Raw genomic sequence first — 16,397 nt, 5'->3', positions numbered from 1 at the left:
ACATGGATAAAGCCCCTAATTTTTCTTAATTGTTATTGTTTTTGTTTGCTTTTTGTTTTATTGTGTTTTAGAAAGTGCATGTTCTTTTCTCAGATGTGTTCAATATTATTTCTGTTGGCAGGTCAGTGGGAAAATTACAGCTCTAGACCACTGAAAATCACTTTTCCTTAAAAGACCCAGTGGATGTTTTCATATGTCTTAACATGACAAATCTAGCCAGGCCTCACAGTAATGCAAGAAACTGATACAAACTCAATGCAGCAATACCAGTGCAAAGTCTAGAGAATCTTTTGTTACAGTGGCTGAATTCAGTATTAATAGTATATATTGTTTGTTTGCTTTTTGTTTTGTTATGTACATAGTTATTTTTTTACCAAAACCACAATCCTTCCCCATACTTAACTAAGTACTTTTTTTCTTGTTCCCTAAACCTAACCAAACTGCAACAATTTAAAAACATTAACCACAATAACAATGTGTTTGAAACTGCAACTGTTAAAGACTTTGCATTTACATTGATTTTGCTTTGCCAGCATTGACTTTAGTGCCCAGCAGCATGTGATGGTTAAGAGGTTGTGTCCATTTCATGTATTTCAGTGAGACTGCGTCAACAGATAAGGATTTTGACATAACAACCAAATATTTTTCAGACTATGTAGTAGTTGGAGATGTGATTTGGTATGTGCAGTTATAAACTAAAAATGTTAATGTTGAATTAACACAAATAGTTAAAATGAAAACAATTCATGTAATATCAAATTAATGAATGAATTAATGTATTTTTTTTGTCTGGACATTTACATGAGCCATCCCTTGTAGGATTATTGAGACTCATTAACCAGTAACACACCAAACATCCTGGTATATCAACCCACCATCATCCAGCACCACACAAATACCATCCAAACATGAACACAAACATTATCAGGCAAAAAGAAAGACATACCCACAAACACTGCATTGAGAGATTTCCCATGACAAAAAATAAATACAAAGCACAAGCACAGCCCCTTGAGTACAAGACAAAATACATAATACACAGACACATAAATGGATCCAAACAGGACAAAATTGAAATTTACATGAATCAGTGCCAAACACTATTTGTTTCCATTTTCAATCCAGTAGTCCAAACAGAGTCAGAGAAGTCGTCATAGTATACTTTTTTCCTCCTACCCCATGCCCTTAAAGATTCTCAGAAAATGCACATATAAACATTATTAAAAAGACATTTAATTAAAGCACCATCCTCAAAATCATGATATAAAGGACAGTATAGAATAAAATTATACTAATTTTCCACCTTATTCACCTCACAATATTCTTTTGTCTTCAATTACACCTCTGTATCTTCCAGTTTCAATACACAGTGATAATATACCACTGTGAACACTCTCTCAAGAGCACTCTTAGCTGTGTATAGAGTGATCATTGACTTTTAAGCAAGTTGTACTTATCATATTTTTCACATTTGCAGTCTTTCTTAAATAAACAGAGAGCTTATTTGCCTTTTCAAAATAATTTCCTTCAAGGCCACATTCCTCTTGTAAATCAAATATTTCAGATGCCCATTCACCTCCGACAGACAGGTCCTAGGGAAACATTTCACTAGCTACCCTGTTGGTTGGTAAATCCAGCAGCCTGTTCCACAGGCTCACCATGCTGGCCTTCCATCTTACTTCACATGAGTCCCACCCCATGTCTCCAACAAATGCCAAAACAGGCATATTTATGAAGTTCCAAAAAGAATCGAAACAGCCCAATTCTGGACATGTTCATTTTTGTAACTTTTTGTAACCCCATATTCCTGACACACAATCTAAAACAGGACATACACATGTTTGATACAGCTTGGAATATGCAGAATATCCTATATCTCTCAGCATTTTTGTTTTTATCTGTAATACCTCCCAGTGTTGTACTTGCAGAGTCTGCTAGAACTGATGGGACATGCTTTCATCTAGAAAAAACCCCAAAACAAACAACATAAAACAACATACAACTTAAAATTACTCCTTTCTATACCTGGTTTTCAGAAATGGATAACTGTTTTTTGTTTGTTTTTGTTTTTTTCATTCATTCATTCGTTTTTGTGCATCACACTTTATCAGGATGAGAGCTGATCTTGTGGTTATTTTGAGGCCACAGCTTTTGGGGCTATATTTGAGCTCATACTGTGTAAACTGCCCTGTTAGAACATACGAAGCTGTGGGAAATTAAATAGGATTAAAAAGCATGAAAAGTTTCTCTCCGATGATGAAAAGCGTGCTGCATGTCATGTAAATGAAGCTTTTACTGAAGTTCATGTCTGTGATGGTTATTGTTGGTCCTCCTCAGGATGGCACATACGGTCTGGACTGTAAAGAACGCTGTGACTGCAGTCATGCTGATGGATGTCACCACTCTACTGGGCACTGCCGCTGTCTGGCTGGATGGACTGGTAACACCTTAACAATGTTCTCTTGGCTGATTTGTCTGCACATAGTCTGACAAGATATCTGAGCGTTACAGTGTACCATGAATATCATTACCTCCTATTTGGCTCATAGTGTAGGAGGGTCTTTCCTGGGTAATAATGTGATTATGTATGTTTGTGTTTGTAGGTATCCACTGTGACAGTGTGTGTGCAGAGGGCCGCTGGGGCCCAAACTGCTCCCTCCCCTGTAACTGTAAAAACGGAGCATCCTGCTCTCCAGATGAGGGAACGTGTGAGTGTGCTCCAGGATACAGAGGCACTACGTGTCAGAGGAGTAAGTCTCATCATCACACAGCTGATGCTCTTCTTTAAGGACAAATGAGTTTATTTAAAATTCTGTCTAACTGTAATAGTGTTGTCCATAATTCCTATTAGTAATAATAATGTTGTTCTCTGCAAGTTAATAGCTTAGATCTGAGATCTAGGAAATAAAATAAATCAGAAACATGAGCAGTCATATAGATTGGTCAAAACCTATTTGGAACAAAAACAAACCGTGAATTCTAAAGCTGTTGCTCAAACTATCTGTTGTAAATATCACAGTTTACACAGCCACTTCCTGCTTTAACTTTGACCTACAGTGCTGTACTTGTTGTAGTTCACATGCACTTTTCCTGTACTATGAAGGATGATTAGTGACACTTTCCCTGTCAGTTTGACCTCCAAATACCATAGTTTAGATAATTTGGATGAACCGCTCGTGTTTCTGACCTATTGGATTTCATTGTGGTTATGTCGCCCTGTTCCATATCAACCTGTGGGCTGACAGTCTCTGACTCAGTCTCAACTCTAAGCGTTAAACGCCAGCCCAGTCACCAGAAATAAAAGCTGGTATTATACGTTTCTCTAAACCACTGATATGGTACATTGTATGTTATTATGTAGTGGATACGATAAAACTTAAAGCCTCTGGAAACCCAAATCCACAATAGCCTTCTAACTATGTAATTTAGGGTCTTATGTACATAATATTAAACATGTAAAACAATTAGAAATCAGTTTCCATCCAAATTCGAAATATCTGTCTTTTAAGTTTTTGTACATTCTTGAAATTGGGTTTGATTTGGCCGTGGTTATCTCTGAGATTTATTACGCAATAAATTCCAAACCAATCATAAATCATCAGTCAGTTGTCTCATCCCGCCCCCCAGTGGCAGCGCAACAAAACCTTTCTAGATCTCTTTGAGTCTGAGCCAACTCGTCTTTCTAGTCTTATGTTTAGAAAATACAGATCGTAAACTGGCTGAACCGCTCGGCTGCGACCCAGCGGAGGCTCTGCCTCCGGCGGGCTCCCTGCGGCACTCGAATCAGGTTGACCGGCTCCAGAGCCCGGACAATCCGAGCCTTTGCAGCTCGTGGAGCTGCAGGAAGAGGCGGCTTGTGAGTGGCCGGGCTTGCCCCCCGGGCCCGGTGCCGGTGTTGGCTCGCGGGGAGGGGACGTCATGTGCACCCTTCCTCACCCCTAACCCCAACCCCAAGCAGTTAGCTTTGCTACGCATAAACATATCCCCAGTCGCGGAGGTGATGCTGCGGGAAACAACACAGTTTTAGCCGGAGGGGAACATTATTCGAGGCGGGCAAATACTTCTACACAACGCCAGAGAGACGGCCGGCCGGCACCGGTCTCTCCCGCTTTGACGGTCGGTGTGTGTGTCAGAGTAAAGACATATTTAATCTATTAAGACTGGATGTGTTTGAATGAAAAAGGCTATTATCAGAAGAACGGAGCAGATTTATGTTTTCAGTGAAAACGTATCTCAATGAAGAAAGGCAAAGCGCTAGCCTCCCGTTGTCATTCATCTCAGCTAACAGCCGGGCTCCACCGGGCACGTCTGCAGCGCGAGTCCCGTAGCAGCTCGCCCCCCTGTTAATCAATTACAGCGGCTCCACCGGCAACGAGAGCGGCACGACAACTCTCTATTTTACGCCGCTCTTCTATTGTTTATCCGTGACACTGTGTCCGTGGCGGACATTTGAAAGCGAGTAGATGACAAACAGTACAGTAAACTTGTAGATAACTCAAATATATGTAATAACTTAGGTGGAAAATGCTTTAACATTTCATGCAGCCTACATGCAGCCTCTCGGCTCAGCAAACGGTAAACAACCCCGCTGGCTTCTCTACGTGTTGCTTCCGTACGCAGTCAGTGGAGCCCAAATGAATACGCCGCGACGCTACGCTGTACGTTTGCAGCCAGTGGAGCCCGGCCGTAACATTGCATGTAAAAGTTATGCTAACTATTCTACGAAGTAACATTAATATGAATCACGAAACATTTTGAAACTTACCATTCAGTGACCACCTGAAAGGAATCATTTTCAGCTTCTGCTTCGTCCTCTGAATCATTACAGGGCTCAAACATGTACGGCTGGATTAAATTTGTGGCAGCCATTGCTGAGCCAGGGAGATGTCAATCAAAACGAGGGAGCTGTCAATCAGTGTGTTATCTGCCACGCCCACTCTGTCCTGGCAAGTGGTCTAAACAGCAAAATGAGCTGTTTTTAAACCAGGTTTTCTAATAGTTATTAATGATTCAGGTTTTAACTTTTCAACAAAAATTGAGCATGCCGTTAGTTCAGGCAGGACATGATGTCAACCTTAGCTTACATCTCAGCCACATCAGCTGATCTCAAGCAGCCTTATCAACTGATGGATCAGCTGATTGATCACGATTCCTTTCTATGCAACCAGTTGGCAAATCTCATTCAGGGTGCCATATTTAAACTGCTTTGTCCTGCCTACTGTTGCTGCTTCCTCTGCAAGCCACTTTGCTCTCCGCCTCAGGCTTTGTGCATAGGCCTAGAAGTTGCCAACATTTAAAAGACTAACATTTTCTAAGAACTGGGCTGTTAACTCCACAAATAAGCTGGCAAAATCTCCAAAACTTGACAAAGAATAGCTTCTTCAAATCTGACAAATTGGCGACTGTTGAATGTTCCCTGGTTGGCATTAACCATCCAAACCTTTGTGTCACCTAAACAATCCAGGTGCAACTCAGGGGGAGTTTTGGGGAGTTGATGTGTGTTAACTCTGGATGGGTTATTATAAAACTTCAACAAAACAGTTTCTATAGCTAAGTTATCTCCTATATTAGGGTAAATAATACTGTATTTTTATTAAGAGATTTTCATGTAAATTATTTGTGCTGTTATGATTATAAAAAATGACATGTATTCAGTCACTTCTACACCAGCTTTGACACTGCTGTTACTTCTATTGAAATAGAGCTGAGTGAAATAAAAATTAACTCATCTTTTCTGCAGTCTGCTCTCCGGGTTACTTTGGTCACCGCTGCAGTCAGACCTGTCCACAGTGTGTCCACAGTAACGGACCGTGCCACCACGTCACAGGACAGTGTGACTGTCTGCCAGGCTTTAAGGGGGCGCTGTGCAACGAGGGTGAGTTGCCCTGCAGCACATTGTTTCTACTGTCTAACAAGGGCTATGGGGTTCGACCTCTTTGGGTTTTTAAAGGCTCATACAGGTGACAGCTTCTAAGAAAATACCTATGACTAAATTTCCCTGTAAAGGCTGTTCAATAAGCAACTGAATGTAAGGACAGCTGCTAGGATGCATATGTATATTGTATATGCTTGATTGGAGACACATCTGTGTCATTATGAGCCACACACAAGTTGTATTTCACTGCAGGACATTACACACTGTAAATGTTTGAATCAATCAGAGCAGATGGAACACATTACTCCACACAGTTGCTGCTTAACACGAGACCAATATTGAACATTAGTGTGAGATGATAATGTCACAGTGATCCTCATCAGCAACCAAGATCCCAGGACGCCAATTACAATCCAGTTACTCCGCACATTATATTTGAGATGAAAAAGTGAGGATACTTCTGCTGAACTGTGGTTGAATGATTAACACTCACATGTGTCTTTGGTGCAGTTTGTCCCAGTAGTCACTTTGGGAAGAACTGTGCTTGGAGCTGCAGCTGCACCAACAACGGCACCTGTAATCCCATCGACGGCTCCTGTCAGTGTTATCCAGGATGGATCGGTAGCGACTGCTCCCAGCGTACGTTCACTCAGTAAAATGATAAAGAAGATACATGATGATTATGATATATACATTCCAACGTAAAAAGAAAAGTTATTTGGAAAGGATGTTTAGCCCTGTACTGGTACGACTAAAGACTTTAGCACTGACTCAGCACTTTGTTGTGATTGTGTTGCAGCGTGTCCGCCTGGTCAGTGGGGACCCAACTGCATCCACACATGTAACTGTCACAACGGAGCCTACTGCAGTGCTTATGATGGAGAATGCAAGTGCACCCGAGGATGGACTGGCCTCTACTGCACACAACGTCAGTCATGGGCACACACACACACACACACACACACACACACACACTTCCTGTTTATTACAGAGCATATTGAAAGTATATCGTGTGATGTTTGATGACTCTCTTACAGGCTGTCCTTTAGGTTTCTATGGGAAGGACTGTTTTCAGACCTGTCAGTGTAGGAATGGAGCTGACTGTGATCACATCACTGGACAGTGCACCTGTCGCACCGGCTTCATGGGACGCCACTGTGAACAAAGTATGTTACACTGACTTTCTTTCTTTCTTTCTTTCTTTCTTAGTCTTTTTTACTTTTTGTCTTTCTTTCAATTACAATTCAATTCAATTCAAATAGCTTTATTGGCAAGAACTAAGATACGCATTTAAATAAATGATAGTAATATGAATACAAGAAAAAAGTAATCATATTTTACATGTTATATACATTCATTAATTTCTTTCTTTCTCTGTCTTCTTTCTTTCTTATTTTCTTTCTTGCTTGCTTTCTTTCTTTCTTTTCTTTTTCTCTGTCTTCTATCTTTGTGTCTGTTTGTTTCCTTCTTTCTTTCTTAGTCTTCTTTCTTTTTTTCTTTCAGTCTTCCTTTGGTAAACTTTCAGTACCAACAAGTCATCTGTCAAACTCCTTTCATGTAAATTGCTGTGCACTGTGTTAAATAAAAATTAATCATTGTGCTGGCCTTGGTGAAGCACACTTTTGGATTCTTATTCCCTTGTTTATTTATTTATTTTTTTAATATTTGCCTCATGATGTCATTATACTGACCACCCCATCTCAACATGTCACTCTTCTCAGTGCTTACACTAACTGTGCTACAACCTAAACTGACATTTCTGTCAGTGCATGTAGTTCAAATGACTCCATCTACTGTCAGTGTGTATTCCAGCAGTCAACTCCTTTCAGCTCTAAAACTTGAACTTCACTTCAGTTTTAAACTTAAAAGTGTCAAGTACTCCTGCACAAATACATCTATTTCAAAATATAATAAAAAATAAATAATCAATAATAATAAAATAAAATAATAAATAAAAATGTGAAGACACTGAAACTAAAGCAGGTTCCTAAACATTTCTGCATATATATTGATACATTAAATAAAACTGAATTACTTTTGCCAGTCAAAATTGTTGTTGTGTAATCAGGATTAGTGACATCCTACTAAAGTTGGATTTAATTGGGGATTTTTTTCCTTATCTCCAGAGTGTCCTCCTGGTTCCTACGGTTATGGCTGTCGTCAGGTCTGTGACTGTCTAAATAACTCCACATGTGATCACATGACTGGTACATGTTACTGCAACCCAGGCTGGAAGGGAGCTCGCTGTGACCAAGGTGATGACACACCTCAATAAACACAGAATCAATTGATTTCTCATATCTGTTTCTGACTAAAATCAGATTCTTTTGGTTGTCTAATCACTGACAATCATCCCCTTTTAATAGCAGGAGAATTTACCTCATTCTATTTTTACAAATGGACTAATGGTTACTTAGAGCAAACAGCCTCTAAACTCCGGCACTACATTACCCCTCCTCCTGTCTGCAGCTGGTGTAGTGGTGGGCAGCCTTAACAGTTTGACCAGCGCAGCCATGCAGGTGGACACCTACCAGATTGGAACCATCGCAGGAATCATTGTCCTGGTGCTCCTGGTGCTCTTCCTCCTCCTCCTCTTCGTCATCTACAGGAAGAAGCAAAAGGGCAAAGAGCCTACCATGCCAGCTGTGACCTACACTCCTGCTATGAGGGTCACTGCTGATTACACCATTACAGGTACATTACAGGTTCATCCACTTCAAACTGCAACCAGCTCACTGACATGTACTGGTGCAGGCTTGTTAGGCAGGTCTTTCCTCATGTTGAGTCATGAAACTTTGCAGCCCAAGGATGAGGTGGCAGCCAACATCAAGTTCAAGACACCCATAGAAAAAAATGTCTTGATTGCTGTGTTGCTCTTAAACAGCTAAAAACAATTTTGAAAATTAACATGATAAAAGTACAACAGAAATACCCACTTATTTGTAATGCTAAATAGAGCATAGTCCTGCGCAGAACCATTTTTGAAAACCTGCACCCGTTCATACTGTACCCGTAAAGCTGAGGGCCAGAACTCACTCGTTACTCATCATTATGTCTAAGTCAAAGCTGCACCCATTAGTAAAAGTCTCGCCACCCAACCCACACCTGTGATAAAACACACACAGGCTACAGTCACTCACATTAAATTGGGTTCTCCATTCTTGAATTACAAATCTAGTGGACCAAAAGTCTCTTTCACTGGCTGCGCTCGATGCTGGGATGGTGAAAACATTCTGTGTAATCACTGCCAGGTTAGGAAACATTTTAGCATGCTCCTTCACCACCATAAAACCTCAAAAAAATCCTCCATGGGTGTCTTGAACTTGATGTTGGCTGCCACCTCATCCTTGGGCTGCAAAGTTTCATTGCTGGAGTTCTCCACATTGGTGAAGATTGTGACAAAGGGGTCAAAGGTTCAACTTGTGTCATTGATTTTCAAAATAAAATGAATTGCAGCTTGATAATCACACACACTGCACATCTTTTTATTTCTTTTACTCTGAAAAATAGAAATATATTTTTGTTCACACCCATTGCCCACCCACCTGTAGCTCATTTTTACCTGTGCCCATATATATATATATATATATATATATATATGAAGAGACATGAAGAGGACTGCTCATCAGCAAACACAAATGTAAACACTTGATTTTTGATCTGTACGACATCATAAATTGAGATGCTTGTTGGATCTCATTCTCTGAAAGCACTGATGAACTTCCTGGTAAGAGTTCCGTGTCACCTCATTTTTCAGATGCTCACCCACCAGCGTGTGAGACCCACCCCAGCAACTACTTCTCCAACCCCAGCTACCATACTCTGACCCAGTGCATCAGCCCCCCACATGTTAACAATGGTCCCTATGGAAAGGTATGGAAGTGGACTGCAGGGGTGTAAATATAAACAGTGATTCAACTTGCCACCTCAGAAATATGCCTATGTTCAAAGAAGAGCACACGTCAAAATAGAAATGCTGTTATCTGCTATATATGCCCTTAAGTAGGCAAACCGATCTCTGTCAAAGTTTGTTTTTTCTTTTGTAAAAAAGTCAGTAGCAATGTTCATTTTACAGAAACTATATAAACTATGAATAAATTATTTAAATAATCAATTTAATGTGTAATTTCTAATTTTATTAAAAAAAATTGTCATATACAGATTTGCAGTGATGATAGGTAATACCAATGTTAATGTTGTCCAACGTCAAATCTGTATTTGATCATGTGATGATACTATAAAATTTACAGCTGCTGTTTTGATGCAAAATTTGGCACTAGGGCCTGTCATAATAGTGTGCAACTGGGGCCCATCCTAACCACCGTACGCTGCTGAAGGGCTGTAATTCTGCATAGACTGTGTCTATTAATTAATATTCTAGCAACTAATCATTGTCCCTTTAAATTTATTTTTTCAGGCCAAGAGCAATCAGCTGTTTGTGAACCTGAAGAATGTAGATCCAAGAAAAAGGGCTCGAGCTGAACACTCAGGCACACTGCCTGCAGACTGGAAACAAGAAGACTGCTTCAGTGAACTGGGTGAGACATGGAATATATTATAGTGTTGTCATAGATATCAACATTTGGGCTGCAAGTTTCTGTGTATCTGTGTTGTTGGCTTTGAGCCTCTATTCTGCTATTTATCATTACTGTGAAATGTTCAGAGGATTCCAAAAGCTTAGTTCATGGATTTTAATTATTAGCTTGTTCTGTGTAATAAATATTTGGTCAATACTATGCTGTTAAGCACTGCTGAAGTAAGAGTGACACACCAGATTCAAAACTGAATCTCATGGCTGTTTACGTCAGTAGCTGCAAGGGATATGCAAGTAAGAAAACACATGCAAGTGGATGTAAATACAAACAAATAAAAAAAATGATCTCACAGCTTTTACAATGCATGATGAATGATGCATCCTATGGATGTGCTGGGACGCATCATCAGCGATGTATCCTGGGTTCATTGGGTGTTTTTCGGGTCTTGCAACATTTGACACCCTTGCCTAGGCAACCCAGCCGGGGTTGATCAACTTGCATCCCAGCAGCATTAGTTCATGGATCACCCCTCTTTATCCAAAGCCACCTGGAGGCTCTCTTTGCTGTGTCTGTCTCAGCCTTGATGGCTTTCTTCTTCATCTACTCATTCCCAGCCAGGTGTAGTTTCGGAAGAGAGACTGCAGCCTACTTCTGCTGGATGGCAGTGTGCTCTCCAACCCTGCCTCCGGCATTTCTCTACCAGTGCCTGGTACTTGGCATTCTTCCATTCAAATGCCTCTTCAAAGTGGTCTTCCCTGGGCACAGTCTGCTCTATCAGGGCAAGTTGTTCAGTGGCTTCTGACAGAATGGTGATGTCAGGTCACAAAGATGTCACAGCCTGCCCAGATCAACCATCAGGTGCCAGTCCTGTGTGGTGGTGCATAGGCCTTCAGCAGCTCTTGGTTGTGGTCTGGGCTGCTCACCTGCCTTGATGAAAGACATGTGCTTCTTGGGAGGGCCTTGGTGTCTGCAGTTTGTTATGGCTGTGGACACACTCTCGGCCACTGCTTTCAACAACTGGTTGTGACGCCAGCAGTAGCAACTGTCCCCCAGGGTCTTTCGGCAGCTGCTCAGGATATGCTTGAGTGATCCTCTCCTCGAGCAGAGGAGGACGGGTAGCTGTGTCAGCCTTGCCCCAGAGTTGGAGAAAGGGTGTCATACCCTGCTTGGATGAGGAATTTTATCATCATTTATCAGTTTTACCATCCATCCATCCATCCATCCATCCTCTTTGATTTTCCAGGACTAGTTCACAAATAAGTGACATTTAGGAAAAAATGACACAACTTAACAACAGCTCAAGCACATGGAGAAACCAAGAGGCACATAAACATATGATGCATAAAAAAAGGATGCAAATACAGAAAGAAAATCGTAAAGAGTAGAACAGAAATGTGTTACAATAAAAAGGAAATTTACAGGAAACACCAGCAACTGCTGAATGTGCCCGAATGCATGATGTGGCAAACCACAGCACAGAAGAGACAGACCTTATTTAAAGTTGAACATGACTTGAGAATTTCTGTGTGACATGATATCTCAAATAAAAAACCTTGAGGGACTTTTTCAGATTTGGCAAAAATGTCCACATAGATTCAGTGATGAACTGATTGGAATTTGGTGGCCAAAGGTCAAGGTAACTGTGACCTCGTCTGTCTCATTCTCATGAATGTGATATCTCAAGAATGCCTTGAGGGAATATCCTCAAATTTGGTACAAAAGTCAAAATGGACTCAAGTGACTTCTAGTTGTTAGTTTATGCGATTTTGTATCACAGCAACTTGATATTTAGTACTGTGCTCCTTTTGAATGGTATATTTGACAGATAACAAAGATTCATTCATTCATTCATTCAGTGTATGATTGAAACTAGTAATTATAGTAATAATAATAGTTTGACCTTTTGACCAAACTTATTTAGACACTGTCAACTAAACAAGTTTACAAAACATCTGTTTTTAAATCTTTTCGGGTTGTCTGTCTATCAGTCCCATTCTTGTGAACGCAATATCTCAAGAGCGCAAATTTGGCACAAATGTCCCTTGGACACAGTGATGAACTGATTAGATTTTGTTGGTTAAATGTCAGTGTGACCTTACATCCATCTCATTCTTATCTATAGAACACCTTGAGGGAATTTCTTCAACTTTGGTGATCATAGGTCAAGGTCAGTGTGACCTCACAAAACAGGTTTTTGGCCATTTCTCAAGAATTTTTTCACAAATCATGACAAAACTTCAATGTCTATTAGGATAAAAGTATGAAGTGATGACATTTCAAAAGGTCAAAGGTCAACTTCACTGTGACATCATAGTGTTCTGCATAAAACACTATTATTATTTAACGTCATATCTCAGTAACAGAAGGGGAGACATTTGGTCAGACACTTAATTGGTGACTTGTGAAAAAACTTGTCATGCACAATCAGAGTAAACATCAACTTGCAGTCAACCATACACAATATCACTGCTTGAGGAAGGAGATGTGCAGTTATCTGACAACAGCTTACTTACAAATCTGTTGTATTTGCATTGTAATTGATGTGGATAAAAGACCTTTGATCTGTTATATGCCTAGTTCTTAATTAATGATGTGAGAAACACTTTGTTTAGTGTCTAATCTTGCCTTAACAGTCTCTCACATTTGCTTCCACCATTCACTGACCTCAGTCATTTTAATTTTTCTTCATACCAGGAGCGTACGGGGTTGACAGGAGATACATGGGGAAATCTTTACGAGGTAAGTCCTTCAGTTATACACATAAATCCTGAACTGCTCAGATTAATGCTGGACTTCACCTCTAACTAATTCCTCTGCCTCTGTTATCCAGATCTGGATCTGACGGGCACACCCTATCATGCCAGCTCCTGCTCTCTCAACAGCTCTGAAAACCCCTACGCAACGATAAAGGACCCTCCCCTGTTGATAGCCAAAAACACAGAGTGTGGCTATGTGGAAATGAAGTCACCAACCAGACGGGATTCACCATATGCCGAGATCGGCAACAGCAGCCCCGGCAATAACCGCAACGTCTACGAAGTCGGTGAGGAGCTTAAGCTTACATTGGTTTGTTGTCATTGTCAGTGCTCTATAGAGAAGTATGCTACAATTGCACTACATAGTAGTCCAGTCAACTTAATTTAGATATAGCCCTGTATCATAAATTACAAATTTGCCTCAAGGGACGTTACAATCTGTACAGCAAATGACATCCTCTGTCCTTAGACCCTTGATTCTGACAAGGACAAACGAAAGCCTCTTAAGTGTCCACAGTCCTTTTTATGGCTTATTAGATGATAATAATATGTAAACAACTGCTGTGTTTAAGTGGTTTACTCATACACCCTATCTTACGAAAGCTACGCTCCTTGCAGTTGGATTGATGTGGACCATTTCAAGTAACAACCACTACAGCAGGTTCAGTAAACACTTCTGTCAGACAAACAGTTAAAACTCACCTATGAAGTCTTATCATAATCCACAGATCAGTAATATTCCAACAAAAACAGTTCTCAAACATTTGCATACGTCAAGACAATTTGAATCTAGTGAAATATTTAGTCCAAACCAGTCATCGCGTGTCTTGATGCGAATTAAATGGATGCAAAGAAATTTCCTTAATGATCTTGACTCCAGTTTAGCTGCTTTCAGTGATTCAAACGGGTTCTGTTTGTGTGACACTATCATTCCCCCAGGCTATGGTAAGACATATGACTGGTTACAATATGCCAACCTGAGGACGTCCCCTAGACCCAAGTCCTCCACAGTGTTGATTGGTGTGCAGTCAGTTGCCACCCATTTTGCAAGCATTTGGTCAACTTCTTTGATTTAGTGTAATCCTCAAGTCTGTGTATATTTGCTCACTCCAGAAAAGTGCTTTGCTAGCTTTGGTGATGTGGTTGCCTGCTGACATCAGTCTGATTAGCCGCACCTGTGAGCTGAGCTCATACGTGGTAGTTTAAATTCAAATTACGTTGGTGATAATTTCATTCCGTTTGACACAAGGTGCATATTGCTTTAGACTTCAACTGAGTGGTTTGGGAAAGTGAAATGAACCATTCAGAACTGCTTTTCCATCACTGTGGCAACAGGAAGCAGGAGGCCACTGTAGTGGCTTGACTACAAGTAAGGGTGTGTCAAAAGGACAAAGTAGGAGTACGCGATTATTGCAATTTAAAAGAAATAAGGCATTATGTTCGGGCCTTAAGTGCATTGCCATAACACATTAATGATGACAGCCCCAGTCCAAACACATTATTACATCCATAGACATCCATGGACTGCCATTGCATCATTTCAGATGTTCATATTTCTCACCGTACTGTCTCTCCACAGCCTACAATAGCCAACGAAAGCCTCTCTTCTTTGCCTGCAGAACCAGCCAGTAGCAAGCAGAGTTTTAAACTCTTTCTTGGCATTATTGACTGTTATAAATGTGTGTAAATGATAAACAAATGACTTCTCTGTTGTCTTAAGGGGAAAAAAATCGTGTTCTTATCAGTTAAGGTTTTCTAGAAGTGTTTTTATATACAGTAACCTCCTAAATAGGCATTTCTTACTGTGTTGATTAGTTTTTCACTTATAATTACACATTCAGTTCATTGTTTTACCCTCTTTTTGAAATGCACCTGGACAGAAGCTTAGAAATATGTGTGGGAAATGTTTATTTGCTGTGATAATAGTATCAATTTTGAATTTGGACCATGTGAGGCTTCATGATACAACCCCATTGTGTTGTCCAGCTAATAGATCCCAAATGTAGTCATTAAGAAAATATTCAGGTGAAAAAAACCCCATTTATTTCTGTGTGTTAAAACTTCTCAGTAACTCAGTGACAGAAGCATTTACAGTGGTCGGAGTGCACCATGTTTGCATGTTTGACAGTACATAATTCGCACATCAACATACCATGACAATGTGGGCCGAATCAAAATAATAAGAACATCCATAGAGACCTGATGTTCTAGCACTTGTCCAGGCCTCTCAACTGGGAAAATCAGTTTGCAGTTGGGAGAGGTAAATGCAGACCGGCCCACACAACCAGTTGCTTGCTCTCGCGAGCCTTACCACATCACTGAATGGGAACAAACTCCCCAGCATCTGCGAACGAGGCAGTGCTAATGCTACTGAATCTTCCAAAATGTTGGACATTTCTTTTAATTTTACAGCTTTGTACTTTATTCTTCCTGCAACTGCCAACTGGCATATCTTTGATTCCAGAGCCAACTGTGAGCAACATCCAGCTGACCGGAGACAGCAATGGCCACGTACCGTTTGGTCAGGATCCGTACGATCTACCAAAAAACAGCCACATCCCCTGTCACTATGACCTCCTGCCAGCCAGAGAGAGTCCGTCCCTGGAGCACAAGGAGCTGGACAGTGAATGATGGCACAGAGACTCAGTACAGAGACCAGGTCTCACCTCCAGTGTGCAGCTCTGCCACTGGCTGTTCCACAAAAATGCACACTTTATACCCACTGCATACTTTCACTTGTTTTCTAGCTGTTCTACTTTGACACTGTCATTGTAATTATGTATCACGACTTCTTTCTGAACAAAGTGGGTATGGAAGAGTTTGGAGGTTAGTTTTGGCTGTTATTTTTTTACAGCAATGTGTTAACTGCAATGAAGTCTTCGTAGGTCATTCCACACGTCTGGGAGGTAACGAATGAAGCAGTTTGTATGATGTATTGTCAGCCCACTGCTAATGGCAGAAGTGTTTGCACCTGTCCTAAATGGCCACACTGAAAGGTGGGCTGAAAGGCTGGCTGTCACAGCCTCCTTCTGACGGCCTGCCTGATCTTTCTGCAAGAGCTCTGTCTTTTTTGTCTTGTAGTCACAAGACACAGCAAATTGTACAAACCTCAACAACAGAAACATTCAGATGGTGGCAAAGCGTTTGTGGTGTTGTACACTCAAAAAGTGACCTGTCCATACCTTGCTGTATAAAACATTGCAATGGATTATTTGGAAATCAACAAAAAGT

General features: G+C 40.7%; 1 protein-coding gene across 1 annotated transcript in view; it reads left to right on the top strand.

Moving 5' to 3' along the window:
* Positions 1-15,933, top strand: part of megf10 (multiple EGF-like-domains 10) — a 130,971-nt gene extending 115,038 nt beyond the window's left edge. The window contains exons 13-25 of the mRNA XM_033647526.2: positions 2,338-2,440; positions 2,604-2,750; positions 5,741-5,875; positions 6,386-6,514; positions 6,675-6,803; positions 6,913-7,041; positions 8,002-8,130; positions 8,345-8,569; positions 9,633-9,748; positions 10,293-10,413; positions 13,105-13,149; positions 13,241-13,453; positions 15,631-15,933. Of these exons, the coding sequence (XP_033503417.1) occupies positions 2,338-2,440; positions 2,604-2,750; positions 5,741-5,875; positions 6,386-6,514; positions 6,675-6,803; positions 6,913-7,041; positions 8,002-8,130; positions 8,345-8,569; positions 9,633-9,748; positions 10,293-10,413; positions 13,105-13,149; positions 13,241-13,453; positions 15,631-15,797 (1,788 nt within the window). The 3' untranslated portion in view covers positions 15,798-15,933. The remainder of the gene's footprint in view (positions 1-2,337; positions 2,441-2,603; positions 2,751-5,740; positions 5,876-6,385; positions 6,515-6,674; positions 6,804-6,912; positions 7,042-8,001; positions 8,131-8,344; positions 8,570-9,632; positions 9,749-10,292; positions 10,414-13,104; positions 13,150-13,240; positions 13,454-15,630) is intronic.
* The last annotated feature ends 464 nt before the right edge of the window (positions 15,934-16,397 follow it).

The sequence above is a fragment of the Epinephelus lanceolatus genome, chromosome 19 (genome assembly GCF_041903045.1).
Source record: "Epinephelus lanceolatus isolate andai-2023 chromosome 19, ASM4190304v1, whole genome shotgun sequence".
NCBI lineage: Eukaryota > Metazoa > Chordata > Actinopteri > Perciformes > Serranidae > Epinephelus > Epinephelus lanceolatus.
This window is presented reverse-complemented; position numbering and strand designations above follow the sequence as displayed.